Source organism: Callospermophilus lateralis, chromosome 5, assembly GCF_048772815.1.
Source record: "Callospermophilus lateralis isolate mCalLat2 chromosome 5, mCalLat2.hap1, whole genome shotgun sequence".
NCBI classification, from domain to species: domain Eukaryota; kingdom Metazoa; phylum Chordata; class Mammalia; order Rodentia; family Sciuridae; genus Callospermophilus; species Callospermophilus lateralis.
The window spans coordinates 38,646,568-38,660,154 of record NC_135309.1 but is presented as its reverse complement, the minus strand read 5'-3'; the positions used below and the strand labels follow the sequence as shown (position 1 = coordinate 38,660,154).

At 41.4% G+C, this 13,587-nt stretch overlaps 1 protein-coding gene across 1 annotated transcript; it reads right to left on the bottom strand.

Moving 5' to 3' along the window:
- Positions 1-8,436: 8,436 nt before the first annotated feature.
- LOC143399078 (olfactory receptor 2M3-like) lies at positions 8,437-9,375 on the bottom strand. The gene has a single exon (XM_076855803.2). It carries the CDS (start codon positions 9,373-9,375, stop codon positions 8,437-8,439), a length of 939 nt encoding a protein of 312 aa, XP_076711918.2.
- Positions 9,376-13,587: the final 4,212 nt, after the last annotated feature.

Below are 13,587 nucleotides of genomic sequence, written 5' to 3'. Positions count from 1 at the left end.
AGGTGAGATGAGGAAGATACTGAGTTATAATTCTCAAATGTGGTTTTCCTGAAACCAAGTCAACTGCAGTTAAAACTAACCAATGAAATAGTTAGCTTTATTTTCAGAAATAAAACTAACTATTTCATTGGTTAGTTTTAGCAGGGGAGCCAAAACCGTCCTGGATGAACTGTGCGTAACTGTTCCATGTTTGTACCCGTGTGACTTGCCTCACAGTTAATGGAGTGAATACACTTCCTGTTGTTCCAGAGCAGCCACCAGATTTTGTCAGCATTGCAACATGAATTCCTTTGAACATGATGATGTAGATAGAAAGTCTTTTGCTATAAAGCTAATCACTTTTCGAAATTGTTTTGGTCATATAACTTGACTCAATACAGATAGATATTTGAATATAAAATAATATACCTAAAGAGCTCTGAACATTCAGAATATTTATTTAGATCCTGAAAGTATTGAAAAACTGCTTTATTGGGTCCTTTGACATTTATTATATTGTATAGTTCCCACATAGAAAAAATGCTTAATTTGAACCCATGAAGCAATGGGTGATTGTACTGTTTAATTCTTATAATAGAGAACTCTGAAACAATTTAAATGGTTTGTAAATCAAGCTTTAAATGGTAATGATAAATAAAGTTAAATCTGTATGCTTAAAAAAAATAGGGAAGGGACAGTAAAGATTGATAAGAGGGTTAGCACAAGAACAACCATTTTAACAAACCCTGCCCCTATATGTTAAAAAAAAGTTCCTGTTTTTCAAAGGGCATCAGTTTCCATCTCCTAGAGAATGACTGCATAATCCGGCCTGTTGAAAGCCACAGCCAAGTCGGGATGGCGCCTGGCATTTAGCCAGAAAGAGTGGTTGAGAGGTGACGCCAGTGAGCCATTAAGATGATGACAATTAAATTAAGCTGTGTATAATTGCTGTGACTGGATGATGCTGGATTGAAACAGGCTGTGTATAGACCCCTGCTGTCCGGCAATAGGGCGGCTTCTGCTGCCTTGGGCACCTGCCTGCTACTTTTAAGTTCTCGCGCGGAGTTCCCGTTGAGGGCTGGGAGAGTTTCCGGGGAGTGCATGTGGAGTGCCGATGGAGTTCAGGCAATAAAGGAGTTCCTGTTTGAACCTACAAGTGCCTCATGGCAGCTCGGTTATTTTGTGCCCAGCCAGACTGCGGCACCGGCCTGTGCCCTCACACAAAACAGTTGAAATATCAAGGAACCATCAAGAAGAACTTATCAACTTCTACTTATGTGCCTTTAAAAGAAGGAATGCTGTAAGATTCAAACAGCCATCTTACCCCTTCCAGGAGCCTGTGCTGGTAATTACTGGGAATTCTCAGTCTTTCTTTCACCTTTTTTTTTTTTTTTTTTTGTAGTGGGGATTGAACCCAGAGGTACTTTACAAATGAGCCCAATTCCCCAGTCTTTAAAAAAATTTTTTTTTTTTTAATTTTGAGACACAGTCTCACTAATTTGTTTAGGGCCTCACTAAATTGCTAAGGCTGTCCTTAAACTTGCAATCCTCCTGCCTCAGCCTCCCAAGCTGCTGGGATTTCAGGTGTGCACCACCACACCCAGCTCACCTTCCTTTTTAATAAAATTTCTGTTTACTGGGCTGGGGATGTGGCTCAAGTGGTAGCCTGCTCGCCTGGCTATGTGTGTGGTCTGAGTTCGATCCTCCGCACCACATACAAATAAAGATGTTGTATCTGCCAAAAACTAAAAAAATAAATATTTCTCTCTCTCTCTCTCTCTCTCTCTCTCTCTCTCTCTCTCTCTCTCTCTCTCAAAAAAAAAAAAAATCCTGTTTACCTGCTTACCTCTTCATTCTTGGTGTTCATTCTTTGATGTGGTGGGACACAAACCCAATTCTAACTCCTGCTGATAACACTCTAACATGTGGGTTTCTCTTCAGGGATTTGAAGGCCACTTTTGCTGAAAACATTGACTCTTCACTTGGACTTACAGACATTTGACAGGTGACTGAAATGGGATGAAAAGGCTTGTCACCTCTGTCTTCATATTGTGTCTGTCTCCTCTGTTGCCTTAACATTTGGATCATATTCCACTTAACTCTATACAAAGACATGTTGTTCATTTGAGAGAAGTCTTGTCTGAAACTCTAATATAGAGTTTACTTGAACTAGACCTGCCTAGTCTCTCTTGTTGCTAGAAACAGACTTGTTGAGAGATAGCGATCAGCACTGGAGAGAAGAACTCCAACCTTCATTTTATGCCAGGGGGCCCAAAGGACAACCAACTCCAGATTCTGAAGTGTGATCCACAGTTTGTCCCATTTATAAGTTATTTGGTGTCATCTTAGTCCCATCCTATCATTGGGGATTCTTCCCTGTTTTTAAAAAACTGTGATCTACATGGCTGACAGCCTTGCTCTCGGGGTCTCTAACATAAAACATGCTTACAGAAACAAATAAGAAAAAAAAAGGCTCTTTTCATAGGCATCTGTTAAATCTCTAGCCTTGAAAAGCCTGGCATAGGGGTGTTTACCTTTAAGGAGGGAGTAGTCAGACTCCTAGTGCAGATATTTACAACCCAAAAGGACCATGGTCAATTAGGCTTCTGAAGAAAGGCTGAGAGATGGGAGGGAACCCTTTCCCCGGGCATTGGTTTCTTTCAATAATTTTTTTTTTTGTAATTTCATTTTACAACCAGGTCTGGTTTTGCCATCACAGTCCCTCCTCACTTCAAGGCTAAAGACATCAACCAGCTGGTTGTGACTCAGTGGTAGAGTGCCCCTGTGTTCAATTCCCAGTACACAAAAAAAATAAATTTCATCTACCAGCCACCATACCTGGAAACATCAGACCATGAATGGGATGGCATTTATATTCCCAGATCTCCATCTATTTCCAGAAAAGACACAAATATTCTTTCCCTTTATCAACCTCTCCCTCTCCCATATTGTCTCTACCCTATATCTGTGACCCCTTGATCTCCTGGAGTTAAGAAGCTGGTTTGTAAGGAAAGCTCCCCTCTTCTCCATTTTTTGGTCACTGAATAAAATCCTTTCTCCCCAACACTTGTGTCTTAGACGTTGATTATCCCTGGGATGAGCATCTGAACACTATCATCTCTCACCAGAATTGCCATAGAAACCTCCCCCATGGGCCCAACACCATAGCCTAAGTGGTTCTATTAAAACTTAGGCCAGGAAGCTGGGGGTAGAGCACTCGCCTAGCATGTGTGAGGCACTGGGTCCGATTCTCAGCACCACATATAAATAAATAAAATTAATTAATTAAATAAAGGTCCATCAACAACTAAAAATAAATAAATAAACAAAAAAACAAACCTCAGGGCAGATCATACCTCTCCACTGCTCAAAACTCTGATTCCTCATACTGATTTACCAGGCTCTACATGATGTGGGTCTCAATCCCTCTGGTCAGCTCTACTTCACTCTCTTTGAGTTTGTACACTCTAGAATTCACACTCAGCCTCTGCTCAACTGGCCCCATTGTCTGGAACATTTTGTATCCTGGAACTGTCCACATGGCATCTGATATCTCACAGGCTCTCAGAAAAATTAATGTGGGTCTCTTAGATAGAGTGATAGAGTGATTGGAGATTTTTGATGTACTGTGTTTAAGGAAATCTTTGTAGATGGCATGGATCAAAAGATCATTTCCAGGGGCTAAGATTTAGCTCAGTGGTAGAGCACTTTGCCTAGCATGCATGAAACACTGGTTTCCGTTACTAGCACCTCAATAAATAACAAAACAAAAAGATTATTTCCCAAGGCCCTTCAGAGTCCCTGTCATGGAAACTTCAATAGAAACCAATTCCTGCTATGTTCTCCTCACACCCCATTCTTGTTCCATGTCTGGCATCAATGATAAAGAGGTAATGGGGGTAGGGGGTATAAATCAGTGGGAGAGTCAGAGCTTAACCTGCACAAAGGCCTGGGTTTAATCCCCAGCACACAAAGAAGAAGGAGGAGAAGGAGGAGGAGAGGCGGAGGAAGAGAAAGAGGAAGAGGAGATCATTTAGCTCCTAAACTTCCCAGATTAAATGGAGTAAGGCATTATAACTATTGACTTCAGGTCAATATTAGCATCAGATTTGTCATTTTAGATTGGGAGCCATTTTATCTAGAGGCTCCAAAGTCGAGATTCTCAGGCAATGCTGCTTCACTTCCCCTAAGAACATGTGCCTGCTAAATGATCAACCCCACCCTAGCTTATGACACAACTCCTATGAATCTTATGAAATTCCTCTTGATGGCTATAAAGCTCCTCTGTGAGTGCCTACATGCTGCTGCTTTCCTTGGAGGTACAGCCTTGTTGGTTTGCCTCGTGCTACCAACAAAAAAAGTCTCTTGTGTGAGATTCTGGTGTGTGGTGTGGCCTTTGGACTTTGTGTGGACTCTGCGAATGTCCTTTCAATAACTTCTATACCTACCATGGTCTAAACTCTAGCTATTTGAAACTACTGTGGTAAACATTTCACAAAATATATACTTATTACAATGTTTATTTGTCAATTATACCTCTAGAAAGCCGAAAATAAATAAATAACATTCTGGCTGTTTTGAAATTATATACCTTTGTAATAGGGGTTCACTTGATGCTTTGACTATATCCCTGGTGGCTTTGATCCTTTTGTTCCAAAGCTTTCAAACTTCCAACCTTCTCCTTCCTGATCTTCTCCTCTTTGATCTTCTTTTCCCTGATCTTCTCTGATCTCCTTTTCTCTAGCTTTCTCCTCCCTGATCTTCTTTTCTCTGATCTTCTCCTTCCTGATCTCTCCTCCTTAATCTCATTTTCTCTGGATCACCTCTTTAAAAGCCCTCTGTTCCTGCTGATGAGCAGAATCACAGCCCTTGGGACAGGAGTCCCGTGTGTTTCTCCTTTATTAGCAAAGGGCTAAAACTTCTTTTTCCTTTTTCTCAAAACCATGTCCTCATTATTGGATTGGCACTGAGGACAAGGCCCAAGCTTCTGGCAACACTTTGATTCTTGTATTTAAAGTACAAAGCTGGGTTTAGTGGCACAAGCCTGTAGTCCCAACTATTTTAGAGGCTCAGGAACAAAGATTGCTTGAGCCCAGGAGTTTAAGGCCAGCCTGGGTAGCATAAGGCTCATCTCCTAAAAGAATAAAGTACAATTGTGAGCAGGCACAAAACTCTTTTTAAATTTCTAAGTAACATGAAACACACAGAAATGGAAAATTTCATTAAAAAAATAATTAGCAACTAATGAGAGCCAAGAAATATTGGATTTAATTTTACCAGTAGCTATGATGGTACAGATGAATAAAGTGAAGTCTAGAAAGACAATTAAAATTAAAATTACAAAGATCCTCTTACATGTCATACTCAAATTCTGTGTGCCATATTACAGTGTGGAAATGGGTTCTGAATTGGTTCCCACTCTTGGTTTCTTTTTTCTTTTCTTTTTTTTTTTTTTTTTTGTGTGTGTGTTGCTGGGGATCAAACATAGGGCCTTGTGATCAAATTCAGGACCTTATACATACTAAGTACATGCACTGCCAGTGAGCTGCATCCCCTTCCCATCTAGATTCACTTTATTGTTACTCTTATTGGCATACATTAATTGAACAAATCTATGAGTTTCATTGCAATGTTTCCATACAAACATATAAAGTGCTTTGATTGCACCACCCTCCCAAGTACCCTCTCTTACACCCTTCCCTTCCTCTTCCTTAATAGGCCTCCTTCTACTTTCATATATTTTTACAATTCTTTTTACATTCCACATGTAGGATAAAACATTGCAATAATTGTCTTTCCAAGACTGGCTTGTTTCACTTAACATGACAATCTCCATTTCCATCCATTTTCCTGCAAATGGCATTATTTTATCCTTTATGGCTAAAAATACTCTGTTGTATATTATCTTTTTATCTGTTGATGGGCTACTTAGGTTAATTCCATAATTTGGCTATTATGTATAGTGTCACCATAAATATGTGTGTATGTAAGTATCTCTTTTGTATGCTGACTTTGATCCATCAGATGCATACCCAGGAGTGGCATAGCTGGAATATGTAGATTGTGTTTAATGTTTTGAGGAACCTCCATGTAGTGGAACCCCCTTTCTCCACAAAAAAATCTTAACTAGGCTTATCCAGAAATCTTCACCATGGCTGATTTTAGGACTGTCAGCAAAAGAGTCTCTACAAAAGAGTTCAATGTAGATAAGTTTCCATTTCCATATTGCCCTGTTTTTTGGCCACAAGCCTAGAAGAAATCAGCACTCCTGGTGCTGGGCACGCCCTTACTAGTTTTTCACAAACATATCCAGTTTAGTAGTTTGTAGAAATGTGTAAACAAGGCCTCTGGCCTTGAGCTGAAGCTTCACAGAGATGTCTACATTTCTATGAGAAGTTACCAATAGGGCACATGGTAACAGCTGGCAAGGGGAGGAAAGAAAGGGGAGAAGAAGCTCTCCCTTTCTCAGGTGCTGTCCATTAAGGGTTAACTTGCCCAGACAGTGAAAGAAAAAGTTGCCTTTATGTGAACTTCTGCAAACTTCGGACTTCTGAGCCCCTCCCCTTACATGCTGGGTATAAAATTCTGAAACTCCCTGAACTCAGGATTCAGGGGATTGATTGATTGCAGCAAAAGCTGTGCCGTCTGAACCTGGATGCAGCCAAATAAAACTGTTTCCTGCTATCTTTGGTGCCTTGCTTCATCTATCCCTACAACATCCATACCATTTTCCCCTAGTAACTGTACTAATTTACTTTCTTGCCAACAATAAATGGTGCTAGGAAACCAGACTTCCACCTGTAGAAGATTGAAATTAGGTCCCTCTTATCCTGTACAAAAAGAGAAAAAAATTTAAAAACTCAAAGTGGTTCAATGACCTTAATTAATATAAGATTTGAAACTACTAAAGGAAAACATAGGGGAAAACTTTAAGATACTGGTTCAGATAATAACTTCCTTAACCCAATATCTCAATAAATAATAACAAGAATTCACAAGTGGAATTACAGCAAATTTTAAAATTTATGCACAGCAAAGAAAATAATTGAGTGAAAAGACAGTCTTCAGAATGGCAGAAAATCTTGGACAGCCATTCATCTGACAGAGAATTAATATCCAGAATATATAAACAATTTAAAAGAAAATAACATCAAAAGAACAAATAACTCAATAAATAAATGAACAAATGAACTGAATGGATATTTCTGAAAAGAAGTTCAAATCCTTGTGATGCAGGAGATTGAGGCAGGAGGATCCTAAATTTCAGGCCAGTCTGAGCAATTTAGCCAGATCCTACCTCAAAAAAGGGACTGGGGATATAGTTCAGTAGTAGGACATCCCTGGGTTCAATCCCTTTACTGCACACACAAGACAAACAAAAATCCTGGTGCTGTTGCTGAAAGCTTGGTCTTTGTCCCCAATGCCAATCCAATAGGAAGACAAGGCTTTAAGAAAGAAAGGAAAAGAAGTTTTATTTCTTTGCTAGCAAAGAAGTAACTGGGATTCTTGGTGCTGAGACTGTGAATCTTCCAGTCAGGGGGAGCAGAGAGCTTTTAAAGAGATGATTCAAAGGCTACATTCCAAGCACCTCATCAAGGGTTTTAATTCACTGGTGGCTGTGAGAGAGATGCATTTCTTAGATCTGGTGAAAGGACAGTTCCAGGCTGAATTACTTTCTCTCTCTCTGGCCTGTGTTCACCAGGACAGATAACCTGGCCTAGGGAGTAGGGTGATCTCGTTTTCCCCAAGGTTAGGAAGTGGGAGAGGTAGAAGAGAAAATGTCAGTTTTAAAATAAGCCACAATGGCAGAACAGTAAGAGTTAAATTCAAAGCATAAAGTGAACTCTTATTACAGTGAGGAGGGGGAAGAAGGGAGGAACTCATACACTGTTGGTTCTTTTGCATGTGTGTGTATGTGTGTGTGTGTGTGTGTGTGTGTGTGTGTGTGTGTGTGTGTCTATAGGAATCAAAACCAGACCTCATGATTGCTGGGCAACACTCTATCACTGAGCTATATACCACCCCTTTATTTTATTTTGAGTGAGAATCTCATTCATTTACTCATGCTGGCCTCAAACTTGCATCTACTTCAACCTCTTCTATAGTTGGAATTGCAAGCATTCACCACCACTGCTGACTGTTGGTTTATTTTTAAAATATAATTCAGAAGCAAGGCTGACCTGCCAATCCTACTGGTAATGTAAACAATGTATCTGTTGGTCTTTAATTGGTGGAAATTATAGTGCTGGGTTGGGGTGGGGGGGATTCATTGTGAAACAAATTAAGTACCATCTGTTACCCCATCACTTTCCTTCCAAGCATCCTAAATGTGAGCAGATTGCTTAGTTCACAGCCTTGCCCCAACTTGTCCGAGTCAGTGCAGGCAGAGAGGAAGAATGGGGGTGGCAGAGGAAGGGCCAGGCCAAGAAGGGAAGCCCAAGAGGGAGGGGCAAGTGCCTACACTCTCCACCTTCCCAGCATCTTCCTCAGTGCCCTGGTCACCTCCCTGTTCCTCAGGCTGTAGATGAGTGGGTTGAGCATTGGCGTAAGAATGGTGTAGAAGATGGAGGTGGCCCTGTCTCTTGCTGGTGTCCTAGCTGAGGCCCTTTGCATATAGCTAAATATGGCTCCACTGTAGTAGAGGCCCACCACAGCCAGGTGGGAGGAACAAGTGGTCAGAGCCTTCTGCTTCCCCTCAGTGGAGGGCATCCTAATCACAGCTGTGAGGACCCGGGCATAGGAGGCCACAATGACTCCCAGGGGCAGCAGCAGCATGACCACACAGCAGGCATAGATGAGGTCCTCAAAGAGGGAGGTGTCAGCACAGGAGAGACGCAGAAGGGCAGGGACCTCACAGAAGAAATGGTCCACCTCCAGAGAGCCACAATAGGGAAAGCTGAAGACTGTACCAACATCGATCACACTGTCGGCCACCCCACCTATCCAGGATGCCACAGCCAGCAGATAGCAGGTCTTCCAGCTCATGAGCACAGAGTACCGCAGAGGGTGGCAAATAGCTACATACCTATCGTAGGCCATGACTGCCAAGAGGAAGCACTCGGCTCCTCCTACCATGACCACTAGGAAGATCTGAGCTGCACAGCCTGCCCAAGAGATGAACTTATGGCCTGAGAGAAAGTTGGCTGCCATCTTGGGCACCACAGCACAAACCATGGTCAAGTCCATGATGGAGAGCTGACTGAGGAAAAAGTACATAGGAGTATGCAGGCGCCTGTCACCCTGGATGAGCAGGAGGAGAAGGATGTTGCCAGTCAGGGCCACAGCAAAGGCCAAAAGGACCAGGGAAAAGAGGAAGAAGTCATATGATGAGTGGCTGAGCAGACCTCTGAGGATGAAACTCGATAGGAAGGTGTGGTTCCAGAGCTCCATAGCCATGACCCTGAGAAACAAACAAAAGAACAAATAAAACTATTTTCCTGCCATCTCTAGGGAACAAGGAAATACTTGTTTGTTTTTTTTCCAAAAGTAGACCCTGCATGTGAGAGTGATCTGGCTATGCCATCTGCAACCTCATTGATTACAAGGGTTGATCTGGCTGATGAAGCAAGTGTCCCCATCCTCCCTCAACACTCCATATGTGTCCCTCCCAAAACTGAGCTCGGTGGAAGAGGAACACCTTCCCCAATAAAGGCTAGTTCTTTGGCCATAGATATGCTAGTTGCTGTATTCCCCTTCTAGAACCTTCAGACAAGCTCTCAAAAGACAGAGACTCCCTCCTTTTCACACTACCCTACTCTTTTTTCCTACACTTAAAGCCCATTTTTTTCTCAGCTGTCCTCTTTCCAAGCCAGATTTGATCCTTTTTTAATTTTGAAAGATGAAGGATAAGGCAAACAGAGGCAGGGAAACCAGAGGGTGCAGGAAGAGATAAGGGTAGTGAATAAATGCCCAGTGAATAGCTGTAGATGTTGGAAAAGGACAAATAGATTTAAGAGGTATGGAAAGTGAATGAATGGTTGGAGGACAAGATAAGGGAGAAAGGAGAGGCATGGCAGGTTTAAAGGCTAATACAAATTAAAAATAGAGACTTAATTCTTCTTGTTAAAAAATAATGAGAGGTTCTTTCCCAACTGATTTAGAACATTTAATTTGAACACTTGTAAGTTCTATCTGAAATGTATGTAAATCTTTTTAAAACTTTTAAAACTAAGTAAATTTCTTGCCAGCATTCTGACCCAGGAAAGTCTGATGTCTCAAGGACCTGAGAGCCAGATCTCTTCACAATATGATTACCGAGAAAGATCATGGAGGAGCTGGGATTGTAGCTCAATGGTAGAGCACTTGCCTGGCACATGGGAAGCCCTAGGCTCAATCCTCAGCACCACATAAAAAACAAATTAATAAAATAAAGATATTTTTAAAAAAATTTTAAAGAAAGACTGTGGAATGGGACATGGTGGTGCACACTTGTCATTCCAGTAACTCTGGAGTCTGAGGCAAGCAAAGCACAAGTTCAAGACCAGCCTGGGCAACTTAGCAAGACCTTGTCCCAAAGTAAAATTTTAGAGAGGGCTAAATATATAATTCAAAGGTAGAGTGCTTATCTAGCAAGTGAAAGGCCCTGATTCAATCTCTAGCACCAAGAGAAAGGAAGCTCAGGGACTGGAGATAAAAATCAGGGGTAAAGCACTTGTCCAGCCTGTGTGAGGCCCCACTAAGAAATATTGTGCTCTTATCTCTCAGTCTCCATAGAACAGTAAGAGCCTAAATTCAGCCTGGCATCTCCCTCAAGATGCAGAACTACCTCCTATCAGAAAGATGTGAGAAGTTTATTTTTCCTTTGGATTAGGCTAATTAACTAGCACATTGTCACTCCAAATGTCAAGTGAATTTAAGATAAATTATGTACAATAAATGGATGTCAATTCCCCTTAAGTTGAAAATTTGAGGATACAGAAAAATAAACCGAGTATCAAAAGGAAAAGTATCCACAAACAGTTGCAAAACAAGTAATTCAAGAGAAATCCAGACCCTCCCCAACTGCCCCTGGCCCAATGGCCCTTCTAAAAGTAACCACAGGAGGGTAAGGTGAAAGCACTGGAGAAACTGGCTTGAAGTCATGAAACCCTGCCTTGCCTCTATATCCAGTTCAGCTCCTAGTTACTGTCCCTCTATAAATATAAATACCCAAGACTAAGAGATTGTGCTTTCTCTTTCTGGAGATGACTCACATTCTCCCTTGAAAGTACTTTGTTGTTTTGCCCCCAAAGTTTCTCACTCTCAAGATGACTGGTGTTAAAGCCAGTCCTGATGGCACATACCTATAATCTCAGCGGCTCAGGAAGTTGAGGCAGAAGATAGCAAGTTCAAAGCCAGCTTCAAAATTTTAGCAAAGTCCTAAGCAACTTAGCAACACCCTGTCTCAAAATCGAAAATATAAAAAGGCTGGGGATGTGGCTCAGTACTTAAGTGCCCCTGGGTTTAATCCCCAGCATACACACAAGAAAAGATGACTGATATTCTCCCAAAATAAGACCCCTATTTCAGAAAAAGAAAAAAAAAGAATTCAAGAATGTCCCCTAAGATGTTGGACAAAATTTCAGTTAGACAAGAGAAGTATGATTTAGTGATCTATTTCATAGCATGGTGACTAAGTTAATAAGTATTGTATATTTCCAAATTTCTATAAGTATAGATATAAAATATTCTCACCAAGAAAAATGATAAGTATGTGAGGTGATAGGTTTGTTAATTAGCTTCATCAAATCATATCATAATATCATATCAAGTATTATTTGTCAATTGAAAATAAATATATTTTTAAAATCCCTTAATAGAAATTGGAAAACTATCAAGGAAAGACAAAGAATACTGACACAGAAATGATGAGAGTATTTATGAACAGAAGGAAGCAAGAGTGAGATACCTGGGGGCCTACAGTCATGATCAGGTTCTCAGATATGCTTATGTCTCTGGAAAACCTGGGAGTATGCGTACATATGCAGATTCCTTGATCTGCCCTCTGTCTCCCCCAAGGTTCTAGTTCACTGGATCTGGATGGGACTCTGCAGTTAGTTATTCTTTAAAAGCTCTTCATCCAGCAGTTCAGGAGGCTGAGGCATGAGGACTGTGAGTTCAAAGCCAGCCTTAGCAACTTAACAAAGCCTTAAGCAACTCAGTGAGACCCCGACTCTAAATAAAATATAAAAAAGGGCTGTGGATATGGCTCAGTGGTTAAGAACCTCTGGGTTCAATCCCTAGAGGAGGAGGAGGAGGAGGAGGAGGAGGAGGAGGAGGAGGAGGAGGAGGAGGAGGAGAAAAGCTCCTTATGTGATTCTGATGGGGAAATAGATTCCCACACAATTGGTTCAGAGCAATGTGGGTACATAACTCTGTTCTCTTTTTGGCAGAGGTAAGGAAAGCTATATGGAGTCAAAGATTGGAAACAAATATGAAAAAGTATGGAACACAGACCCAACACATTTCGGAGATATGCTGGTAAATGGAGTCAGAGCAGGCAAAGAGGTAGAATCCAAGTTCAGCGTAGGCCAAAATGCATAGAACACGTGGCCAGGAGGCAACAGGCCTATCCACTGGACTTTGAAACTCAGTTCAGAGCCTGGAGAATGATGATAACAATTTGCCTAGGAAACTAAGATTAACATCTTCCTGGTTTCCAATGCTGACAACGTTTGTGAAGTCTCATGTCCAGCCTACACTTTCCACAAAGCCTGAAACTGAAGCTTCAAATCACCCTAATTCCTCTCAATTCCAATCACCTTCAGACCCTCATCTGTCAGGTCCTCCCTCACCTCCTCAGTGTCTGTCAACCCAATACAGCTTCTTGATGTTCACCTTCTACTTTACCTCCCAAATCCTTGGCAACGTGTGAGCCAGTGGTGGCCTGGGGAAGGCTCCTTACGCAACTCTTCCCCCCAATATCAGGGGCTCCAAGTACAAATTTATACAAGTAACCATCCAAGATGTTCTGTTTCTTACAAAATTGATAATGAGCTCAGGTCCCAGGTTATACCTCTAGTTATAGGGCAGATGTCTTGGGACACCAAACACAACTCTTAATGAGCCTGGGGAATAAACAGACACTCTGCACCAAGAAGGAAATCAAAATAATGAATTGGCTTCAGGACAAAACTCATTCCCTATAGTCCTAACTCTGAAAACTACCCCATACTCCCATATAAATGAAGAAAGAGACTCCCAGGGGACATCCCCCAACATAACCCTTGTACACTTCCCTAGGAGGTGTCTCCACTAGGCACTGAGTATTAGAGTGAATATCTTTTTATACTCTGGGAGTCTGGGGAGTTTTTTGTTTGTTTGTTTTTGTTGTTTTGTTTTGTTTTGCAGCACAGTGGATCTAACCCAGGGCTTTGCACATGCTTTGTGAATGCTTTACCAATGAGCCCCACCAGAGCCCTACCCTGGGAGTTTTGCTAATGGATAACAGGAAGTGGAAACTGGTCAGGTATTACATGCCCTCAGTTTATGTCCTATACTTTTATACACTTAATCACTGGTTGATCATTGCTCATTCAACAAGTAATTATTGAGCAATGTGGAAATAAAGGAAAACCTACTAAATAAAATCAAAGCCTATGTACCCAGAGTTTTCTATAGCAAGGGAGT